The 26,384-nt window shown below is 30.5% G+C and overlaps 1 protein-coding gene and 1 pseudogene across 1 annotated transcript; both read left to right on the plus strand.

Moving 5' to 3' along the window:
• Positions 1 to 7,127: 7,127 nt before the first annotated feature.
• LOC139821957 (fatty acyl-CoA reductase 1-like) lies at positions 7,128 to 14,256 on the plus strand. The gene is made up of 9 exons (XM_071793403.1): positions 7,128 to 7,508; positions 7,862 to 8,110; positions 8,444 to 8,589; positions 8,793 to 8,902; positions 10,388 to 10,580; positions 11,565 to 11,804; positions 12,305 to 12,481; positions 12,571 to 12,651; positions 13,160 to 14,256. Exons 1-9 carry the CDS (start codon positions 7,305 to 7,307, stop codon positions 13,248 to 13,250), a joined length of 1,491 nt encoding a protein of 496 aa, XP_071649504.1. The 5' UTR covers positions 7,128 to 7,304; the 3' UTR covers positions 13,251 to 14,256.
• A 4,306-nt stretch (positions 14,257 to 18,562) lies between these two features.
• Positions 18,563 to 24,736, plus strand: LOC139822442 (fatty acyl-CoA reductase 1-like; annotated as a pseudogene).
• Positions 24,737 to 26,384: the final 1,648 nt, after the last annotated feature.

The raw sequence follows: 26,384 nt of genomic DNA on the forward strand, positions 1-26,384 counted from the left end.
CCTATAGGGAACTCTAGAACTCATCGAAATCTATCCGAAACTACCATAAAAAATTTATTTTCTCAAAAATGGGGGCGCCGTGAAGTTAGCCCCCCCATTTTTAAAATGGTGTTTTCACCACTTTAAATGACGGAACTCTCTTTAAAAACTACAGAGAACTCTAGAACTCTTTCTGGGGAATCCAGAACTCTAATAAAAATTTCCGAATTTTGAAAAAGGGGGGCCAACTTCACAGACATTTAGCTATTAATGTTTATAAGCGGCCACGAGCAACAACAGAGAGATATTGAATTAAAATAAAAACAATTTCTTAAATAAACAATACACATGCTTAACGTTTCGACTGTACTTAGTCTTCTTTGGAACGGATTACTACGATAGAAGAAGATAAATATAAAAAAACATGATAATTAATGTTCAAGTTTACATACTAAAACATTAAACATTAGTCTAGACTAAAACATTAAACAATCATCTAATAATATAAACAAAGTAAACAATAATCTAATTAAATCACAAATATAAAAACGCCGGAATAATCGAATAAAACCATAACAAGATAAATTTATATTTATATTGAGAAGTGGTAAAATCTCTTCTGTCAGGAAGAGAATGTAAAGAATTATTAACGGAGGTATTCTGATTTAAAAGATCTTTAAAATATATATTTTTCAGGAACTTTTTATAGGGAAACGAAGAAAGTGAATAACGTTAAACTTTGCATGTTCTCTTCACCTTATTTTAAAAATTTATTTTTATTTTTTAAGTAACAAAAATGCTCTTCTTTTCTGTTATATCCTGGTCACCATAAATGACAGACGGTGTAAATAATTCTAGCTGTTCTAGGTATCTGAAACGCAAAAAGCTAAAATTTTCTTATTTAGAAGAGTATGTGTGGCTATAGTCTGAACGCAATATTTCCATTCTAGGTTCTAGGCGGCTTTTTTATCAAAAATATTATTAATTAATATTAAATAAACCATTTACGATCTGAGCTTAGATTTTATAGTAGCCTAATAATATTTTTATATACTATATTTACATATTTTTCCAACTTTAATCAAACTATAATACGCGCCGATTAACTTGTCAGACTTACAACACAGCTCCTATTGGATTAATAAAATCCCCTCACACCCCTCTAATTAAATCGATTTAAATAATAAAGAATTTACTCCAACAGGAGCTGTGTTGTAAGTTGACAAGTTAGTCAGCGCGCAATTTATTAAGATTGGAAAAAATATACGTGTAATTATGCATAAAAAAACATTATTAGGCTATTAAGATCCAAGCTCGGATCGTACACGGCTTATTTAATATTGATTGATTGTATGACGGTCATAAAACGGTCTTATTTCTCTTATATTATTAAAAATCAGAATAATAAATTTATTTCGCCAGTGAATAGAATAACAGTTTAAAACAACTTAAATCGACAGGTATCAGAAACGTAAAAACCAAAAATTTTCTTATTCAGAATAAGTGATATGGGTTATCGTCTGAACTAGAATAAACATTTTCTTTTAATAAAATACTAATAAAATTTTGAAAAAGTTATAATATTTTAAATAAAAAAGCCGCTCAGAATGGAAATATTGATTTAGTTCTAGTTCAGACGATAGCCACACTTCTCCTGCAGAATAAGAAAATTTTAGCTTTTGGCGTTTCAGATACCTAAAACAGCTAGAATTATTTACATCGTCTGTCATTTATAGTGACCAAGATATAACAGAAAAAGAGCATTTTGTTACTTAAAAAATAAAAATAAATTTTTAAAATAATGTGAAGAAAACATGCAAAGTTAACGTTATTCACTTTCTTCGTTTCCCTATAAAACATTCCTGAAAAATATATATTTAATGATCTTTTAAATTAAAATATCTCCGTTAATAATTCTTTATACATTCTCTTCCTAACGTGTGTGTGAAGCTATCGTCTCATTTTGCAGAAACTCACAAATTATTGAGAGTTCTGGCTTCTTTCAAAAACGCGTCAGTACAAACTGAGACGCTATATTCACGCAGCGTCTCATTTTGTCCTACACAAGTTCCACCACTGTATCTCATCAGATTTTGCAAGATCTATAGTTCTATAACAGTTTTGCCATATAAAAGCAAAAAAATTAATTATAAAGTACTAAAAAAAATTACAATGCATCGAGTATACCGGTTGAGACGCCAGTTGAAATCTCGGAGTTCCGGTTTATGTAAAATATTTTTCGAGTAGTTTTGAGCATATTGAAACATTTTCTAAAGAGTTCCGAGCGTTAGAATCTTTGTGTTATATTTAAAAAAATTAATATTAACCGAAAAGTAATCATGACAGAAGAAGATGAGACGCTGTGCGAAATCTCGGAGTTTTGGCTTATATAAAATATTTTTCGTATAGTTCTGAGCATACTAAAGCATTTTCTAAAGAGTTCCCGCCACTAGCTACGTTGTATATATATGTTTATTAACTTTCGCAAACACTAGCTACGTTGTATAATTTTTAAATAAATTAATACCGCTCGAAAATCAGGAATTTATCGAAAATAAGGTGAGACGTTGGCCGTATTTCGGCAGTTCTGTGAGTTCTGCTATAATTCTCGTGTAGTTCTGAACGTGTTCTAACGTTGTCCCATTTTATTCTGGCAATAAGCATTATTTATTCATTTTTGCTTCCTCATAGAGAAAGCTTGTTTTCGTAAAAAAAATTTTTTTTAGTTGCTTTTGCCAATGTGTTCAGAATGTTCTAAAACGTTGAAAAATCGCTATTTTAAAAAATGTCGGTATGTGTGTATGTATGTGTGTATGTATGTATGTGCCAAAATTTACCGAAATTTCTATAACTCCAGAACTGATCAACCAAATCTTAACCAATTATATATGAAATAGGGGTAGAAAGACTGAAGAATATAATAGAATTATTAAAATTGTTAATAATAAAGGGGTTACCGATTTTTTTAATATAATTCTTTAAGGCTGGTATTCATAGTCGGGTCTTATATTCAAGATCGTCTTAAGTATAGTTTTAAGGCGTCATCAGCCAATCAGAGGGCCATATTAGCATCTTAAGACATATCACTTCCTCTATGAGGAAGCTATGTGCAAATTTCTAATTTGCACCATTTTTTGATTTTACTTTTGTTGCATTTTGCTTATCTTACTTTTTTATCTCACGTTTGTAGTATTCTCAATTGGTGTTAAATATATACGCGGTAAAAACGAGAAATAACTTCCAAATCAATCAAAATCAGTTTGTTAGTATTTTATATTTATATTCTTGTCACGTGCTAGTCCGATCAATGTATCTTTAGGGCTTCCGTGTATTTTGTCAGACCTTGTTATTCTAACTGTTTATCTTATGACTTCTGAGCAATTATTTATCTTATTGACTATCGTGAGTTTATTTCTGCACTTTTTAGCTTTACTGTATGCATGATGTAGTTAGGGTACGATGTCAGCGACGTAATGGATATTTTGTACGCGGTTTTTTGAGGATGTATGGCTTGATTAATTTTTTCACTTAAGAAGGACCGAAATTACGGTCGAAACGTTGTAAGTTTAAATAATTAATATATCTCTAAAGGCTCAGTATATAAAATATTAAACTCAATTAGGCAATAAGAGCCAAGCGTAGATTATCTTCGCTAAAATCTTTATAATAAAATGTCAATCAAATGTCAATTACAATACGTACGTTTCAACCCTTTTTGGAGTCATCCTCAGCGCGTTGCCTATACATTACATAAAGCTAAATCTAAGTATACATAGGGCCTTCTTTTCCCGTAACTATTGGCGAATCGGTTAATCCTAACGGTCGTTTCGGCAAGTGCGCACTCCGAAGCCTCCCCAGATGTCTTCGTGTGTAATTTCCTGGTTTGAGAGCCAAGAAATCAGTAGTCGTTTAAATGTCGACGAGTTTATCGCAGTGTCCATCAGTCATACATCTCCAATTTGTTACTAAAATTAAAAAAAAATTATTCTAATTGTGAAAGTGAGTACGTTTAGGTTTTTGTGATCTATCACTTGAGAACAAAATTAATGACTACAAAAATCTACACATATACCCATTTCCATAATTTGAATAATTTTTAAAAAATTTGATCCGCCATTTTGTGAATCCGCCATTTTCAATTTTGAAATTTTAACACGTAATGGAGTGACCAAGCAAACGTATAGGTACATACCGACTATGATAGTAGCCCGACGGCTAATTAAGTTCTCCTAAAGTTGAAGTAAAAACTTTTTTAATTCTGACTGTAATTGATCGTGGAGGAGTGCAAAAGAGGCACCCTCCTTTTTCTTTCGCAAATGCACATGAAAATGCACTAAACAGTGAAAAAATTTAAAATATTTCAACAATACGTTTACTTTGAAGAATCGAGGGGGCTTAGACTTTGAATGATTTTGAGCCCCTCCCCCCTCCCTGAGAATCTCTTTTTTAGGAGCCTCAAAAGTAAAATATAAAGAACGCCCTTGATTACTCTTAAGAGGAATTTTGCCGTAAAATGCGTTTTCCTATATTTCTTAGCGTAAGTGAAAAATCGAGGTACAAAAGATCTTTTTAGAACTTTGACTCCGCATAACTTTTGATAGGGGGGTTTAGCCACATCTGCGGTTTTCACCAAAAATTTTCTTTTTACTAGACCTTTAAAACGAGCTTGATCCCTCTCTCCACTAAACATTTTTTACTTGCACTCCCGCCCCCTTATTGGCCAATAATTAAAGCTAGCGCCATGGCTGACGAACACACAGTCTGTACAGTTAATACTGGGAGCTTTCCAGCAAGCGACACAAGTCGACACAAGTATCGTTTTATCTTTGTTACTCATTACCAAAAAAGAAAGATAGAACGATGCTTGTGTCGACTTGTGTCGCTTGCTGGAAAGCTTCCACAGTCTACCACAGTTCTAGCACGAGTTAATAGCCGTACATATTTGAAGAAAACACAGTGGAAGTGTCATAACATTTTTTTTTTCGCTAATTAAACCTTTCGTGTACTTCTGATGTGCTCCGTTAAAAGTTTATACGTGAATTTAGTGCCGCAAATGTGAACAGTAACGGAAAAGATGATCATTGAAACCTGTATCAAGTATCAAATTTGTATATATTACACACATATTTGTTACCCTACGCTACTGAGTAGCTAAATCCCGGTATCAAGGCAAGAAATTCAGAAATGTGGGCTATTTACAGTATTTACTCCCGGTCTCCCCTAACTGTCTTTCTCTAGGTATCTAACATTATAATATTATATTTTAATCTTTATAAACAGTATGCGCTGCGCGCAGATTAGTTATATAAAATGCAGTGACATAAAAATATAAAAGGAAATATCAAATATAATTTATATTTACATTGTATCTCTACTGCCATGTTATGAAGCAGTATGTATATTATTGCATGTATATCATATGTTCGATCTTTCAACGTTATTCTGCATATTATTTCGTGTCTTTCAAAGCGCAGATAGTTCCATAGATTTTATTGACCATAAGACAATATAAATTCAATTCTTACGTAAGTAGTAGTCGATCTTAAATAATTTATTTGGTTTCTACATTCTTCTATTTACTCTATTAGTACATATAACAAAGGAGATAACGATTCCAAGTGTTTCAGTACCTACGTTTTGCATTACTAGATTATTAAAGTATAGTTTTACTATTCACGTCAGTTTTGTTTAAAAGTAATAAATAATTGTATTACATATTTAATTTAATGGCATGTGTAAAATACATTACATTATATCTTTTATCTAAGAAATCCAAAGTAATATATATTGCATTATACATCTTTAATCTAATGCAATATAAGATACATTTTAATATATTTTTACATCAATGCCATATTACGAAACAAACGCATATTATTGCATATATTGAAATGCTTGCTCTTTCAACCTTGCATTATTTCTTGCACATCATTTCCTGTTTCCTATAAAACAAATAGTTTTAGAGATAAAATGATTACAATTCAATTCGTACGTAAGTAGTAATACGTAAGTACTCTAATCGTGTATTTAAATAGTTACTCTCTCTCTCTCCTCTCTCTGTATTTAATTTTCTATTCTAATTCCTATTCTAATTCCATTATATTTAAAATCTAACAATATATAAATTTTCAAGAACAGTATGTACTGTAAATAAATATAATTAAATGTAATGACACAAAGTCTTTGATAGAAAAATTGTGCAAATATTGTACAAGATCACTCAATTAAGAAGAATTTCACAATAATCGCACTAACAATAAAATAATTCGCCACATAACGCATCGGTTTTTGTCGACATGAAATTTCTGAATAATATTTGCTCAAAAATTAATAAATTTAATATTGAGTACAAATTACGCACAATTATTTCGACATTTAGAAGCAAAATCATCTCAGTAAACACAGATATACATACATATATATAACAGTCACATATACCACCGTTTATCATATTTTACGTACGAGGAAGGATGTTATCTAATGGCGATTCAGCAAACATAGAATATGCTGTATGTACATAATATAGGTATACAGGAGTAACATGTAATAAAACTCAAATATATTTCTTAATTATTACGTAATTTCTTTTCAAATTTAATTTTATAAATATTCCTCTAAGATGCTATGATTCGCCGTAAGCCATAACGCTACTGTTTTGCTGAAATACCATTTAGAAATAAATTGTGCAAATATTTATCAATATTTCATGAAAAGTCTAGATTTCTACAAATACTTATTGTTCCAAATATTGAGACATAATTGCAGAATTCCAAATTTCATTCAGATTTTGTTATGTAATTTTACGAATCATTTCTTATCAGGGGATATAAAACAATAATGTACATATTTTACATATTGGATCATATCCCTGATCCCATTTCTTTTGCTATATTTGGTATGAAACAGATGTAGGAGAACGGGGGGTTATAGCCCCGGACATTATTGAAATTCAAGTATACCGCGTATCTATATATGACTATTGTTTAAACATTCTAATATGCCTTCCGTGTATCTCGACATATGCAGAATGTTTAAACAATGGCCATAGATACGCGGTATACTTGAATTTCAATAATGTCGGGGCTATTCCGCCGTTCCCCTATATTACCTTATATAACGTTTGCTCTTTCAACTCACGCTGCACATCATTTCCTGCTTCCATCATATTGTATAAATAGTTATAAAAAATTATTTAAACTTTACCTGCATTTTTCTGTCGACATAATAAAAGCGATACGAAGTGTTTCAATATCTTCACTTTGCGTTACGTTGCTATTGTATAAGTTGTTACTGCTCATATTAGCTTTGTTTTAAAAATAATCAAGATGACAATTGATCCGGCTAAGTCGATTCCTGCATTTTACGCTGGACAAAGTATATTGTTGACAGGCGCGACAGGATTTCTGGGTAAAGTGTTTATCGAAAAAGTATTGCGATCTTGTCCAGATGTTCGTGAAATATTCTTGCTGATACGTCCAAAAAAGGGATTTACTATCAAGGAAAGGCTCAAAGAAATATTAAACTTACCGGTAAGATAGATATAGAAAGAGAAAATTTTTGTAATAACGCACAATTCTTTAAGAGATTTTTAGATTTTTAAGATGTTACATCACTTAATATAGCACTTAAAATGTATAGTAAAAAGAACTTTTTTCTAAGGGCTATTGTAACGTCATTATTAAAGAATGCTATTTTGGACATAAACATTTTGTGAATAGTATGTAATAAAAAATTGGAATGCATTTAGAGTAAAATATTGTGAATGCCATTAAGTACACATTTTGTTCTTATATTATAAATTTATTCAAAATGTAGAATTAGAAATTATTGTAATTATTCTAACAGAAACGTTTTTATAAATTATAACATTCTTTTATTTTAGTTATATGAAAGACTGCGCGAAGAACAAATTTCTATTTTCGAGAAGTTAATTCCGATTTCTGGCAATGTTAGTGAGAAAGAATTAGGTTTGTCGGATGCGGACAGACAAATGTTGATTGAAAGAGTGACAATAATAATACATGGAGCGGCAAGTGTGAGATTCAATGACAGTTTAAAACATGCTATACTTTCCAACACTAGAGCAACAAGAGACATTTGTATTTTAGCTCAATGTATGAAGAATTTAAGAGTAAGTAATTTTCACTCAAACAGAGTAACAGAGAGATCGCGCATTTGTATTCATGAATAATTTCACGTAATTTATTGCACTACGTGATACATTTTACGTAATGTTTTACACACAACGTTATTTATCTCAGTCATAAATTTTCCCCTAAATATTTATTATGGCGTATTTTTAAATTTAATAACAATTTAAACAGGATAAATTTGGAAGAGTGTGGACATGATTGAAATATCATGATGTATCAGTGTCTATAGTATAAATTAAATATATCTTGTTATTATACAAACTTTCTTAAACTGCAGGAAATTAAAAAAAAATTCCTCTTTTTTATTAAAGGCATTAGTGTATGTTAGTACAGCATTCGCACACGTGAATAATGCATTTATTGAAGAAAAAATGTACCCACCTATAGCTGATTGGCGGATAATGATAGAGATCGCGGAGTCATTGGATGAACATACTTTAAACATTTTTACAGCTAAGTAAGTAATAAGCTAAAAACAATAATTGTGATGTTTATAAAATTTATATAATTATAGATGTTTTCTTAGAACTATTATTTTATTACTATGTTATATTATTATAGTTATCTATTTGTGTTTTAAAAACTATTCTTTTATTCATCGTACTTCTAATAAAATAATATCCAAATTTTTAATTTTTTTACATTTGAAATTATGTATAGATGTTTGGATTACGCTCCGAACACGTATATTTTTTCGAAGAACCTAGCGGAAAGTGTAGTACAGGATTATTCTTTCTCTTTTCCTTGCGCGATTGTAAGACCTTCCTTAGGTACGTAGCCTTATTTTTCCTAACAATAAGTATTAGAACTAAATTTTTGTTTTAACGCCTTATTATTGTGTATGCTAACAATTTGTATTCGTTATTTTGTGTTACAGTATCTCAAAATAAAATATTTAATAGAATGCAGGGTGTCCGGCAGTTTTTTACATAGCCGTAGTATGAAGATGGATTGGCTTAAATTTAAAGGAAATATCATGTATTATTTTGCAAAATTTGCTATAGTTATTGAATAATTAGTTGAACTGTCTGAAACAATGTGCTCGTGGAAAGCAGTAGGTAAGCCAAACTCGGTAGGTATAGGCATGTATATAAAATGACTTACTTGTTAGATCTCTTAGCCACGGCATTGTACATACGTCACGCGTCGCTCGCCGTTCGCTGCGTGATATTATTTCTCGCTATCAGATGATGCTCTTCGTTGTTAAGAGGTTTAACAAGAGTAAGCCATTTTACCTACATGTCTATACCGAGTCTAATCTACCGCTTTCCACGCGCACGTTGGCTCAGACAGTTTAATTAATTATTCAGTAACTATTATGAATTTTGCAAAATGGTACGTGACTTTTCTTTTCAATTTGAGCCAATCTACCTTCATACTTCAATTTTGTCAAAAATTGCTGGACACCCTAGGCTGTACTTCCGAAAACGTCCATGCTCAGATTTAGGTGAAACTTTGTGAATAGATTCCTTTTAGATAGAAAACACATATACCAAAAGGATTTTTTGCGACTCCAAAGTTTAGCAACTTTTTTAACATTTTTAACCTACTGCCTCCACGCATACACTGTCCACGCGAACCGAGGTTCACGCACACCCCCCCCGTGCTTTCGGGGGAGGTGCGGTAGTCCCGAAATAGTTCACGCATACACTTTCCACGCGAACCGAGGTTCACGCACCCCCCCCCCCCCGTGCTTTCGGGGGAGGTGCGGTAGTCCCGAAATAGTTCACGCATACACTTTCCACGCGAACCGAGGTTCACGCACACCCCCGCCCCGTGCTTTCGGGGGAGGTGCGGTAGTCCCGAAATATTTCACGCATACACTTGGCCCGGCCCGGCCCGGCTAATTTTTTTATTTGTTTTGTATATAAACTAATATATTTGTATTTTGTGTATGATTTTATGGTTGTTTACATTACTTGAGAGCTGTTTTGGTTTGTTTCGCGTGGAAAATGTATGTGCGGAGGCAGTAAGTTAAAAATGTTAAAAAAGTTGCTAAACTTTGGAGTCGCAAAAAATCCTTTTAGTATATGTGTTTTCTATCTAAAAGGAACCTATTCACAAAGTTTCACCTAAATCTGAGCATGGACGTTTTCGGAAGTTTCGCCGAATTTAAGAATATGTATAGGATTTTACAGCCTTTTCCTCCTTCTATATTTCGGTTGATAATTTATGTGCAAGTAATAATTTAATAATATTTTACGAGATTTAAGTAATAATCTAACAATAATAGACAAATGTACCTCATGTTTTAGTGACGCCATCAATAGAAGAACCAATGCCAGGATGGGTAGATAATCTTTACGGTCCAATAGGACTTACTATTGGTGCCGGAAAAGGAATAATACGAGTAATCTATGGTAATAAAGATGTTATTGAAGATGCAGTACCAGTGGACATTGTCATCAAAGCTATATTAGTCGTATCTTGGAAGATTGGAGTTACCACGTATGACCATCAATTAATATGTGTAATACACGTATGCGTTTGTAACGATATTAATTTGTAAACGCAACAGTTTTCTTTCTTTATTTGGAACTATCTATGTTTACAACATGATACGGATGTTATCTCTTTAATCTATTTCGTTAAATTAAAAGCGGAATAAATAGTTGCGGGTTTGACCTTTTAGAGGCAGATGGGTTCAGCTTTTATGCATCAATTATTCGCACTACATTATTTTTTAAGATATACTATATAACCTTTACTCAATATTCGAATTAATTTTTATTTCTATTTAGATTTTTACCATTCGTATGTCCATTGTGTTTTTTTGCTTTTCCTCAAAATGATTGCGTCTTAAATACCTATTGTTTTTATTAAATATAGGACGCTAGGTAAAATAGGCCAATTTCTGCAAAGTGTAACGTAAGTTATACATGTAATCTTATTTTTTTGGGTCGCTGAATACGACGGTAGCATTTTTATCCATCTAAACCCGTGAGAAAGTAGTCAAAATTTGCTTTAAATATAAGATTACACGTTACACTTTTTAGTCAGAAATCGGTCTGTTTTATCATCGTCCTTTGTCTACTTTTTTGGTATTAAATAAAATTAAGAATTTTTTTAATAATTTAATAAAAATTGTATTATATATTTGCATTTTTTAAATATAAATATAATTAATAATTTGTCGAAACGTGTTATATTGAAATATGTTAATAATATTTTGAATATCGCACAATTCAAAATTTCGTCTCGTTTCTGAAACTTTCCAGACAGCACGCATGTCCAAAATCGGGACATAAGTAATCTAAAAGACATCTTTTAGACGTCTTTCGAAATGAATGGCTAAAAGACGTCTTATGTCCGATTTTGGACATGGTGCTGTCTGGGTTAATTTAGATCTTACGTAACTTTGTGCAAATTATTATTAACCTGTTATTGTTTACATTTTATTTATTAATTAACTTTATTCTTATTTACTTTTAGCTTTTCAGCAGGTTCCATTTTTGTCTTAAACTGTACAAGCCAGAAACCCATGACATACCAAAGTATTACGTTAATTGGTTCTGAGGTTGCAGATGAAGTGCCTTTGGAAGGAATTGTCTGGATTCCTGGCGTAACATATATTGATAATTTTACTCTGTTCTACTTATTGACGATGTTATTGCATATCTTGCCAGCTACGTTAATAGATATGATTTTAAATTTCTTTGGACGTCGACCTATGTAAGTCTTAAATTAAAAATTTAACTAGTTTAGCAAAAGCAAATTATTCATACCTTTAATAAAATTGATAACATTTAGATATTCCGCAAATTGAAATAGTATACTTTTTTTAAAGAAACTTTTTTTTTCATCTTAAATTATCCTTGAATACTTTATCTATATTCTTTCTATGTCTCTACCTTTCTCTTTATTTGTTTATCCATCTCTTTTCTCTACATATAAATAAACAACATTTTTGTCTAGAAAAAATTTTTATATACAATTATATTATAAATTTATTATATCTATTTATACTTCTATTTTTTTCCAATTTTAAAAATGCTGTGTTAAATCAAATCGAATGTATTGTTGACCCTTTTCTGCGATGTTGATTGGTTCTTGAAAAGTGTATTTGGATTTTTTTCTTGTTTTATGGAGGATTCTCAATCTATAAATTTAGTGATTGAAGATTTATTGTTTTAATTGAACCGTTTTGGATTAATAAATAATGTGTAAATTAGTCTAGTACGGCTGCAGAGAAATCTGTATGTGGCCAATCGTGCTGTGGGATATTTCGTATGTAATAATTGGAAATTCAGCAATACAAATTGCTTGGCTTTAATATTCTCAATACCACCTGACAACAGAGATATGTTTTCTTTCGATTATTCCGATTTCAATATTAAAGAGTATTTGATGTAAGTATTTTATGTTTTTTGATTTTAAATATCTAAATATATTTAAAATAAATGTAATTCCAATAAATGTTTTACGATTCTATATAAAGAAATTGTGCAATTGGTGCGAAAAAATTTCTTCTTCACGAAGACATGAATCGATTGGATGCAGCCAGAGCGCATAAGAAGAGGTATAAGTAAAAATATATTATAAACCAATATTTTTTATTTAAATATAAGTATTTTCATTTGTGTGACATAAACCAGTTATGAGGTAAGATGTAATAAAATAGTTGGAGTAAAAAGTTAAAGCAATAAAATGAATATAATACGAAACCTATATAATCACGCGCCTGCACATAAGCTTGTTTATGAATTGTCAAAGAATAATTTTCGTACAATTTTATAAGTATGCTTCTGCGATCTGAAATGCTTTTTTTTATCTAAATATTTCTTTATTTAAAAATGGCATGCAAGAATTCTCAACGTGTCATTTCTTGCCTCTGATGTCACGATTTAACATGGTCGCAACGATTACTCAGGAATCTTAAAAGAAGAAAGATATCGGCAGATATATATACATAACTTTCAGTATATATTAATTAAGAAACGAATTTTTCATAATTTACTGTTTAAGAAACATAATCGAAATAATTAAGACATACTAAACATATTAATATATTTATTCTATTATTATAGAGTGTATCTGTTTGTCACAATGGTGAGAGCTATCATCTCTATTGGAGTGCTGTGGATAATATGTAAGTGGATTTGCACTTGTATATTATAAAATTGCTTAATCCAACACGTATGCTTTCCGAAAATATTAACAGAGAACGTTATGCAATTGTAGCCTTTATTTTTGCTTTATATGATTTTAAAACCTTCCTTAGGTATATAATTCTTCTTCCAAAATGGTAGAAAGAATTTTATTTTTAATGTGTTTTTTTGGGGGATATAGTTAAAAATAAATAAAATATCTTTGCAAGAGACTTTTCTTTTTAAATGCTTCATGTATGTATACATTCTATTTCAATAGCTCTTTTTTATGCTTTATAGATATACATATATCCGTATATCTGTATATGTATTATGTATAGGTACGCAAAAGGATAGATCAATATAGTGAAAATATTATAATGAAAAATTCAACTGGTAATAATATTTAGTTATTACTGTTATTAGAAAATATGAGTTGTTAAACCTCAATTGTAGTAAATCATTTTAACCAACATTATAATATTCTGTTTATAATAATAATGTAATAATATTATATTAATTAATATAATAATATTTATAAATATTGAGCATATAATAGCCGCCGTCCGATTTCTTTAAAATTTTCAAATTTTGTGTAATTTAGGTTGTAAAAAAAGATCCTGAGAAGGAAAATGGTCGTTCATGTTTCGTTTATTTTTAATTAATTATACTTAAAATATCACGATGTCGATACGTAAGGAAATGATAATTTACGGATATACATATAGTATTTCGTTTCTTATTTTAATTAGATCATATTATGTTCCACATAATTATATATTTTTAAATTATAATCTTTGTTAGAGCAGAAAATTGTAGAAAACATAAATACAGACTATACAGAAGCGAAAAATACAATCCATAAATTATCGTTTCAATGATTATTTCCTTACTTACCAACATCGTGATATTTTAAGTATATTAACTACACTGACATCAACAATCCATATACTATGTAAATTACAAGTGTATTCAATATTTTCACAAACTCTGATGATAACAACTCATTAAATTGTGAAGAAGTGGTAGAAAATGTGTTTCTGGTCTCGTTCCGTACATGTACAATATTATGTTTTATCGTCTAGTACCAGTTTTACCAGTCCTACTCCACACAAGATAATACTTTGTATTATATAAAGAGAGCTATCTGGTGGGGGGCATGGCGCGGCGCCAAAGTGGCAAAACTACGGATCGCCAATGGTAACCGGGCATGCAGATTGCCAACAGAAGTACCAGATAGGAAAGATTTTTCTTGCAAAAAAGTAGTCGAAACATTATTTATCGCGCAGTGTCCATCAGTCATACATCTCCAATTATTTGTAACTAAAATTAAAAAAAAAATTATTTTAATCGAGAAAGTGAGTACGTTTAAGTATTTGTGATCTATTACTTGAGAACAAAATTACTGACTAAAGACCTACATATATACCCACTTCCATGATTTGAATAATTTTTAAAAAATTTGATCCGCTATTTTAAATTCTCCATTTTTAATTTTGAAATTTTAACACGTAATAGAGTGACCAAGCAAACGTATAGGTACATACCGACTATGATGGTAACCCGACGGCTAATTAAGTTCTCCTAAGTTGAAGTAAAAATAACTTTTGTAATTCTGACAGTAATTGATCGTGGAGGAGTGCAAAAGAGGCACCCCCCTTTTTCTTGCGCAAATGCACATGAAAATGCACTAAACAGTGAAAAAATCTAAAATCTTTCACCAATATATTTACCTTGAAGAATCGAGGAGGCTTAGAATTTGAATGATTTTGAGCCCCCCGATTTTGAGGACCTCTTTTTTAGGAGCCTCAAAAGTAAAATATAAAGAACGCCCTTGATAACACTCACAAGAGGAACTAAGTGGAATTTTGCCGTAAAATGAATTTTTTTATATTTCTAAGCGTAAGTGAAAAATCGAGGTACAAAAGATCCTTTTAGAACTTTAACTCCGCATAACTTTTGATAGGGGGGTTTAGCCATCTGCGGTTTTCATAAAAAATTTTCTTTTTACTAGACCTTTAAAACGAGCTGCAATTTGATCCCCTTTTTCACTAAAATTTTTTTACTTGCACTCCCGTCTCTTTTATTGGCCAATAATTAAGGCTAGCGCCATGGCTGTCGAACGCACAGTCTGTACAGTCTACCACAGTTCTAGCACGAGTTAATATATAGCCGTACATATTTGAAGAAAACACAGTGGATGTGTCATAACATTCCCTTTGTCGCTAATTAAACCCTTCGTGTACTTCTCATGTGCTCCGTTAAAAATTTATACGTGAATTTGGTGCCGCAAATGTGAACGGTAACGGAAAAGATGATAATTGAAACCTGTATCAAGTATCAAATTTGTATATATTATACACATATATTTGTTACCCTACGCTACTGGGTAACTAAATCCCGGTATCATAAAGGCAAGAAATTCAGAAATGTGGGCTATTTACAGTATTTACTCCCGGTCTCCCCTATCTGTCTTTCTGTAGGTATCTAACATTATAATATTATATTTTAATCTTTATAAACAGTATGCTCTGCGCGCAAATCTATATATATAAGTCACGTCTGTCTGTCTGTCTGTCTGTGTGTCTGTATGTACGCGAACTACTCATTCGTTAGTTGACCGAATTTTTACCAAAAGTATATGAAACAGGGGTAGAATTTCCCGGGATGAAAATGTCGCGGCCAATTTTTTGCTACCGATTTTCTGGAAACCGTTTTTTCTAATTTTTCGGGAAATAATTGACCAATTTAAAAGAATTATATATGAAACAGGGGTAGAATTTTCCGGGGAATGCTATAAAGTGTATAATTTTTCGTTACCGATCTTTTTGGAAGCCGGTTACAAAATTTTTCCAATTTTTCGGAAATTAATTGACCGAATCTTAAAGAATTATATGAAGTGGGGGTAAAATTTCCCGGGAATTGCCATAAATGTATAATTTTTCGTTACCGATCTTTGGGGAAATTGGTATCAGAAAATTTTTTGAAATTAATTGACCGAATCTCAAACAATTGTATATGAAGTAGAGGTAGAATTTCTGGGGAGTGCTATAAAGTGTATTATTTTCGTTACCGATCTTTTTGGAAACCGGTATCAGAAATTTTCCAATTTTTCGGAAATTAATTGACCGAATCTCAAATAATTGTATATGAAGTAGAGGTAGAATTTTCTGGAGAGTGATATAAAGTGTATTATTTTTCGTTACCGATCTTTTTGGAAACCGGTTACAAAATTTTTCCAATTTCTCGGAAAATAATTGAATCTTAAAGAATTACATATGAAATAAAGATAGAATTTCTCCGGGATTGCTATAAAGTGTATAATTTTTCGTTACCGTTTTTTTTGGGAACCGGTTACAAATTTTTTGAAAATTTTCGGGAATTAATTGACCAAATCTTAAAGAATTATATAGGAAATAGGAGTCGTGTGTCAAAATTTTTTTAATTGTTGGAGGATAAGTTTAATTTTTTATTAATGAATTGATTGTCTTGAAACCGGTTACGAAGTTTTTCCAATTTTTCTAAAGGGGTTTTCGATTTTTGTTTAAAAAAATGTAGGTACGTGATTGTTCTAATTTCCTCAAATTTTGAGATATTAGCTGAATTTTTTTAAAGAATTTTTCGTTACTTTTTTAAAAACAATGCCCAAATTTTTCTAATTTTTTGGGGATGGCAAAGATGTGTATAATTTTTCATAACCGATTTTTTGGAAATTGGTTTCAAAATTTTCTAATTTTTTGAAGATGGCTACGATGAGTTTATAGAAAAATTGTTAATAATAAAGGGGTTTCCGATTTCTGCTCCAATTTCCGTAAATTTTGAGATATCAAGCTAAATTTTTTTTATGGATAATTTTTATAGATAATTTTTTGTTACCGATTTTTGTGGAAACCGGTTACGAAATTTTTCAAATTTTTCGGGAGTTAATTGATCGAATTTCAAAAAATTGTATATGAAATAAAGGTAGAATTTCCTGGGGTTTGCTATAAAGTGTATAATTTTTTGTTACCGATTTTTTTGTGAACCAGTTACAAAATTTTTCTAATTTTTCGGGTATTAATTGACCAAATCTTAAAGAATTATATATGAAATAGAGTCAAAATTTTTTTAATTTTTGGAGGATAAGTTTATTTTTTATTAATGGATAATTTTTCATTAAGAATTGATTTTCTTGAAACCAGTGCCAAAATTTTTCTAATTTTTGATGATTGCGAAAAAAAAATAAAATGGAAGAAAATAAAAGAGAGTTAATAATGGTGGGTCAACGGAGGGTGAAAACGCGTGCGAGGCACGAGCAAAAATAAAATTTAAAGACTTTAATATAAAGGATTATACATTTTTGAAACATTTGACAATATGCTAATCTGCATCCATTATATTATCTATTATTTTTCATTTTTTAAAAAAAAATTCGAAGAAATGTAGGTTAGAGTTTGAGGAGAAAGAATATCAAAGGTGCTCCTAATTAATGAGTGAGTTTGGGGAGAGGGGAATAGATTTTGAGCCCGCGCGAAGCGCGGGCGAAAAATCTAGTTAGTTATAAAAAATGCAGTAACATAAAAATATAAAAGGAAATATCAAGTATAATTTATATTTACATTGTATCTCTACTGCCATGTTATGAAGCAGCATGTATATTATTGCATGTATATCGTATGTTTGATCTTTCAACGTTATTCTGCATATTATTTCGTGACTTTCAAAGCGCAGATAGTTCCATAGATTTTATTGACCATAAGACAATATAAATTCAATTCTTACGTAAGTAGTAGTCGATCTTAAATAATTTATTTGGTCTCTACATTTTTCTATTCACTCTATTAGTACATATAAGTAAGGAGATAACGATTCCTACGTTTTGCATTGCTAGATTATTAAAGTATAGTTTTACTATTCACGTTAGTTTTGTTTAAAAGTAATAAATAATTGCATTACATATTTAATTTAATGGAATGTTTAAACTGTAAAATAAATTACATTATATCTTTCATCTAAGAAATGCAAAGTAATATATATTGCATTATACATTTTAAATCTAATCCAACATAAGATATATTGTAATATATTTTTACATCACTGCCATATTGCGAAATAAACGCATATTATTGCACATATTGAATACTTGCTCTTTCAACCTTCCATTATTTCTTGCACATCATTTCCTGTTTTCTGTAGAACAAATAGTTTTAAAGATAAAAAATGATTATAATTCAATTCGTACGTAAGTATATAGTAATACATAAATACTAATCATGTATATAAATAGTTACTCTTTCTCTCTCCTCTCTCTGTATTTAATTTCCTATTCTATTCTAATCCCCCCCCCCCTATTCTAATTTTATTTATGTTTAATTATATTTAAAATCTAAAACTATATATAAAATTTTAAGAACAGTATGTACTGCAAATAAATATAACTTGAATTTCAATAATGTCGGGGCTATTCCCCGTTCCCCTATATTACCTTATATAACGTTTGCTCTTTCAACTCACACTGCATATCATTTCCTGCTTCTATCATGTTGTATAAATAGTCATTAAAATTTATTTAAACTTTACCTGCATTTTTCTGTCGACGTAAAAGCGATTCGAAGTGTTTCAATATCTTCACTTTGCGTTACGTTGCTATTGTATAAGTTGTTACTGCTCATATTAGCTTTATTTTAAAAATAATCAAGATGACAATTGATCCGGCTAAGTCGATTCCTGCATTTTACGCTGGACAAAGTATATTGTTGACAGGCGCGACAGGATTTCTGGGTAAAGTGTTTATCGAAAAAGTATTGCGATCTTGTCCAGATGTTCGTGAAATATTCTTACTGATACGTGCAAAAAAAGGATTTACTATCAAGGAAAGGCTCAAGAAATATTAAACTTACCGGTAAGATAGATATAGAAAGAGAAAATTTTTGTAATAACGCACAATTTTTTAAGAGATTTTTAGATTTTTAAGATGTTACATCACTTAATATAGCACTTAAAATGTATAGTAAAAAGAACTTTTTTCTAAGGGCTATTGTAACGTCATTATTAAAGAATGCTATTTTGGACATAAACATTTTGTGAATAGTATGTAATAAAAAATTGGAATGCATTTAGAGTAAAATGTTGTGAATGCAATTAAGTACACATTTTGTCCTTATATTATAAATTTATTCAAAATGTAGAATTAAAATTATTGTAACTATTCTAACAAAAACGTTTTTATAAATTATAACATTCTTTTATTTTATAAGCTATATGAAAGACTGCGCGAAGAACAAATTTCTATTTTCGAGAAGTTAATTCCGATTTCTGGCGATATCAGAGAGAAGGGATTAGGTTTGTCAGATGCGGACAGACAAATGTTGATTGAAAGAGTGACAATAGTAATACATGGAGCGGCAAGTGTGAGATTCAATGACAGTTTTAAAACATGCTATATTTTCCAACACTAGAGCAACAAGAGACATTTGTATTTTAGCTCAAAGTATGAAGAATTTAAAAGTAAGTAATTTTCGCTCAAACAGAGTAACAGAGAGATCGCGCATTTGTATTCATGAATAATTTCACGTAATTTATTGCACTACGTGATACATTTTACGTAATGTTTTACACACAACGTTACTTATCTCAGTCATAAATTTTTTCCTAAATATTTATTATGGCGTATTTTTAGAATAAAGGAAGAGTGTGGACATGATTAAAATATCATGATGTATATATGAGTATCTATAGTATAAATTAAATATATCTTGTTATTATGCAAACTTTTATAAACTGCAAGAAATTAAAAAAAATCCTCTTTTTTATTAAAGGCATTAATGTATGTCAGTATAGCGTTCACACACGTGAATAATTCATTCATTGAAGAAAAAGTGTACCCACCTATAGCTGATTGGCGGAAAATGATAGAGATCGCGGAGTCATTGGATGAACATACTTTAAATATTTTTACAGCTAAGTAAGTAATAAGTTAAAAACTAATAATCGTGTTTATAAAATTTATATAATTATAGATGTTTTCTTCGAACCATTATTTTATATTATTATTGTTATGTATTTGTGTTTTAAAAACTATATTCTTTTATTCATCGTACTTCTAATAAAATAATATCCAAATTTTTAATTTTGTGTACATTTGAAATTATGTATAGATGTTTGGATTACGCTCCAAACACGTATATTTTTTCGAAGAACCTAGCGGAAAGTGTAATACAGGATTATTCTTTCTCCTTTCCTTGCGCAATTGTAAGACCTTCCATGGGTACGTAGCCTTATTTTTCTTAACATACGTATTTGAACTACATTTTTGTTTTAACGCCTTATTGTGTATGCTAAATATTTGTATCCGTTATTTTGTGTTACAGTATTTTAAAATAAAATATTTAATGGAATACAGGGTGTCCGGCAATTTTTGACATAGCCGTAGTGTGAAGGTGGATTGCCTTAAAAGGAAATGTCATGTACCATTTTGCAAAATTTGCTATAGTTATTGAATAATTAGTTAAACTGTCTGAAAAAATGTGCGACAAATTACATTAGATTGAGTTAGATTATATAGATTAGATAGAATCTAAAAATATTTTGTAGGATTTTACACCCTTTTCCTTCTTCTTTATTTCGGTTAATAATTTGTGGACAAGTAATAATTTAATAATATTAAGGTTTAAGTAATAATATAACAACAATAGACAAATATTTATCATATTTTAGTGTATCCATCGCTGGAAGAACCATTTCCAGGGTGGGTAGATAATATCAATGGTCCAATAGGACTTACTATTTGGTGCCGGAAAAGGAATAATACGAGTAATCTATGGTAATAAAATGCTATTGAAGATATAGTACCAGTGGACATTGTCATCAAAGCAATATTAGTCGTATCTTGGAAGATTGGAGTTATCACGTATGACCATTAATTAACATGTATAACATATGCATGCGTTTGTAACTGTATTAATTTGTGAACGCAACAGTTTTTTTTTCTTTTTTTGGAACTATCTATAACCTATGTTTACAACATGATCGTATGGATGTTATCTCTTTAATCTATTTTGTTACATTTAAAGAGGAATATGTTTGTCACGCGGGTTCGGAGCCTTTCGGTGCAGATAGGTTCAGCTTTTATGCAATTATTCACACTACATTATTTTTTAAGATATACTATATAACCTTTACTCAATATTCGTAATAATTTTCACTTCTGTTTAGATTCTTGTTATCCGTATGATCATTATGTTTTTTTGCTTTTTCTCAAAATAATTGCACCTTAAATACCTATTGTTTTAATATCAAATAAAGGACGATGGGTAAAATTGGAATAAAATCGTTACTAATCGAATCACTATTAAAAATAACTTATTTTAACCCCTTTAATTGACGCCAATTTTGATCACTTTCTCATGGGTTTAGATGGATAAAAGTGTTACAATCGTATTTAGGCACCCATTTTTTAATCAGAAATCGGTCTATTTTACTCATCGTCCTCTATCTATGACTTTTTTGGTATAAAATAAAATTTAGAATTTTTTAAATAATTTAATATAAATTTTATTATATATTTGTATTTTTTAAATACAAAATTCAATAATTTGTCGAAACATGTGAAATTGAAATTTGTTAATAATATTTTGAATATCGCACAATTCAAAATTTCGTATCGTTTCTGAAACTTCCCAGACAGCAGCATGTCCAAAATCGGGACATAAGTCATCTAAAAGACATCTTTTAGACGTCTTTCGAAATGATGACTAAAAGACGTCTTATGTCCGATTTTGGACATGATGCTGTCTGGGTTGATTTAGTTTAGATCTTACGTAACTTTGTGTAAATAATTATTAACCTGTTATTGTTTGCATTTTATTTATTAATTAACTTTATTCTTATTTACTTTTAGCTTTTCAGCAGGTTCCATTTTTGTCCTAAACTGTACAAGCCAGAAACCCATGACATACCAAAGTATTACGTTAATTGGTTTTGAGGTTGCAGATGAAGTGCCTTTCGAAGGAATTGTCTGGATTCCTGGCGTAACATATATTGATAATTTTACTCTGTTCTACTTATTGACGATGTTATTGCATATCTTGCCAGCTACGTTAATAGATATGATTTTAAATTTCTCTGGATGTCGACCTATGTAAGTCTTAAATTAAAAATTTAACTAGTTTAGCGAAAGCAAATTATTCATACCTTTAATAAAATTGATAACATTTAGATATTCCGCAAATTGAAATAGTATACTTTTTTTAAAGAAACTTTTTTTTTATCTTAAATTATTTTTGAATACTTTATCTATATTCTTTCTATGTCTCTACCTTTCTCTTTATTTGTTTATCCATCTCTTTTCTCTACATATAAACAACATTTTTGTCTAGAAAAATTTTTTATATACAATTATATAAATTTATTATATCTATTTATACTTCTATTTTTTTCCACTTTTAAAAATGCTGTGTTAAATCAAATCGAATGTATTATTGACCCTTTTCTGCGATGTTGATTGGTTCTTGAAAAGTTTATTTGGAATTTTTTTGCTTGTTTTATTGAGGATTCTCAATCTATAGATTTAGTAGTATAGTTGAAGATTTATTGTTTTAACTGAACCGTTTTGGATTAATAAATAATGTGTAAATTAGTCTAGTACGGCTTCAGAGAAATCTGTATGTGATTAGTCGTGTTGTGGGATATTTCGCATGTAATAATTGGAAATTCAGCAATACAAATTGCTTGGCTTTAATATCCTCAATACCACCTGACAACAGAGATATGTTTTCTTTCGATTATTCCGATTTCAATATTAAAGAGCATTTGATGTAAGTATTTTATGTTTTTTTTATTCTAAATATAATATATTTAAAATAAATATAATTTACAATAAATGTTTTACGATTCTATATAAAGAAATTGTGCAATTGGTGCGAAAAAATTTCTTCTTCACGAAGACATGAATCGATTGGATGCAGCCAGAGCGCATAAGAAGAGGTATAAGTAAAAATATATTATAAACCAATATTTTTTATTTAAATATAAGTATTTTCATTTGTGTGACATAAACCAGTTATGAGGTAAGATGTAATAAAATGGTTGGAGTAAAATGTTAAAGCTATAAAATGAATATAATACGAAACCTAATCACGCGTCTGCACGTAAGCTTGTTTATTAATTGTCAAGGAAAAAGAATAGTTTTCGTACAATTTTATAAGTATGTTTCTGCAATCTGAAGTGCTTTTTTTATCTGAATATTTCTTTATTTAAAAATGGCATGCAAGAATTCTCAATGTGTCATTTCTTGCCTCTGATGTTACGATTTAACATGGTCGCGACGAGTACTCAGGAATCTTAAAAGAAGAAAGATATCGCGGATATATACATAAGTTTCAGTATATATTAATTAAGAAACGAATTTTTCATAATTTACTGTTTAAGAAACATAATCGAAATAATTAAGACATACTAAACATATTGTTCGAGAGCACGCGGTTGCGCGAAATAGCGCGAGGTAACGAGACGACCACAAAAGCAAGGAGAGAGGCAGCAAGCACAAAATTAATAAAGTTTATAATGTTCCAAAAATCAGATATATACAGTTATTTACAGATAAAGAGCCGTGAGCGCGCACAGACTTGAGTACGGCAAAAGCGGCGAGCGATTAAGCTAAATGCGGATGGCGAAGCGAAAAGCGGTTTAAGCGGTATAAAGCGGTGTACTAGCGGTGATCTACGAACGAGAATCGATCCTGCGCCGAGGCGGCGGTCGTTTTATCACCTCCGAGGCGAAACTCCCTCCAGACAAATTTCCACGAATTTCGGGAGGGTAATTGGCCGTCGGAGCCCTACGTCATCGCGATGACGTCACTGTTCGCACGTGACGATCTGCGGATCGTTACTTGTTTGCGCTCGCTTTTGTTTATAGCATGGACCTTTCTATTGTGTAGCTTGACTTTGTTTGTTCACTCGGTCAGCTGTGGCAATGTTTTGCTAGCAATTAGCGAACTTTCTAGAATATGAGTGAAAGAAAGATCCATGCTATACTGACAACTTTAATATTGAAGAGGCGATCTGCAATCCGGTTAAAACGACACGGTGGAAATTGAATTTCGTCGACCGCCCTCCCTGCATGCATACGTGTTGCGAGCAATTTATAACATCTGGCCTTATGCCTTGAATTGCTGTAATGACGCGATTTTCCGTACCGATTTGCATGATCTCGAACACATATTAATATATTTATTCTATTATTATAGAGTGTATCTGTTTGTCACAATGGTGAGAGCTATCATCTCTATTGGAGTGCTGTGGATAATATATAAGTGGATTTGCTCTTGTATATTATAAAATTGCTTAATCCAACACGTATGTTTTCCGAAAATTTTAACAGAGAACGTTATGCAAGTGTAGCCTTTATTTTTGCTTTATATGATTTTAAAACCTTCCTTAGGTATATAATTCTTCTTCCAAAATGGTAGAAAGAATTTTATTTTTAATGTGTTATTTTTGGGGATATAGTTAAAAACAAATAAAATATCTTTGCAAGAGACTTTTCTCTTTAAATGCTTCATGTATGTATACATTCTATTTCAATAGCTCTTTTTTATGCTTTATAGATATACATATATCCGTATATCTGTATATGTATTATGTATAGGTACGCAAAAGGATAGATCAATATATTGAAAATATTATAATGAAAACTTCAACTGGTAATAATATTTAGTTATTACTGTTATTAGAAAATATGAGTTGTTAAACCTCAATTGTAGTAAATCATTTTAACCAACATTATAATATTCTGTTTATAATAATAATGTAATAATATTATATTAATTAATATAATAATATTTATAAATATTGAGCATATAATAGCCGCCGTCCGATTTCTTTAAAATTTTCAAATTTTGTGTAATTTAGGTTGTAAAAAAAGATCCTGAGAAGGAAAATGGTCGTTCATGTTTCGTTTATTTTTAATTAATTATACTTAAAATATCACGATCGTGGTATAGCGATAAATAATTCTTATCGCTCGAGAAAGACCCTATTCTCGATAAATTCCTGACTTTCGTGCGTTATTAAGGCTCCTGGGTAGTCACCGCGGCCATATTGGATTCTTACTATCGAGGCGAGGAAAACACCTAATTTTAAGTTGCGGTATTTTCCGAAATAAAAAGACATTTCAATAAAAAATCACGACAGATCGTTTCAGCACACTTCAAAAATTGACCGGATACTATCCTTTTCCCTCGACAATAAACAAACAGCCATAAAACAAAGCCTAAACATACGGAAAACAAGCCGTTTGACGACTATCGAAAGGAGTGGTGAATGTTCCTTCCGCATATATATTTCTTGCAAATCTTACCATACGGTCAATTTTACGAGTTTCACGAATACGTTAAACGTTAGAGCACAAGTACAGAGCGAATAATAAAGAAATATACCGCAACTTAAAATAAGGTTGTCAACATGTCACAAGACAGAATTCTCCATTAGAGAGAGTGAGAGGAGAGAGTTCTTATTTCTGCCGCGACGGTACGGCGCTACCGTCAACGCAGAGTTCTCGGCTCAGGGACTAGGAGCCTTAATTTATTTAAAAATTATACAACATTGCCAATGCCCGGAACTCTTTAGAAATTGTTTTAGTATGCTTAGAACTGTACGAAAAATATTTTATATAAGCCAGAACTCCGAGATTTTCTACAGCGTCTCACCCACATACCCGTAAACGCGTCTTTCTTGGGCGATAAAAATTATTTAAAATATGAATAAATAATGCTTATCGTCAGAACTCTTTAGAAATAAACGTTAGAACACGTTCAGAACTATACGAGAATTATAATAGAACTCACTGTTACCCATGTGTATTGTTTATTTAAGAAAGTGTTTTTATTTTTATCCAATTATCCTTCTGTTGTTGCTCGTAATTGGCCGCTTGAACATGCATAGGTAAAATAAATTTAATAAGAGTGCAAGAAACATTATAAACTACCATTTTTTCTCAATATAGTTAATAATATAATTATTGGTATGCATTTAAATATTAAATTTGAAATTTATTATGTAAAGTAAAGGTTTTTAATGTAAGACTTTTTTAGATAGAAAAGCATAGAACGGTGATTTCTATACATTACATTTACGAATTTTAGTTTTTATGTTTATAAATATTTATTTAATTAATTATATTTGCAATC

This window comes from Temnothorax longispinosus, chromosome 11 (assembly GCF_030848805.1).
Source record: "Temnothorax longispinosus isolate EJ_2023e chromosome 11, Tlon_JGU_v1, whole genome shotgun sequence".
NCBI classification, from domain to species: Eukaryota; Metazoa; Arthropoda; class Insecta; order Hymenoptera; family Formicidae; genus Temnothorax; species Temnothorax longispinosus.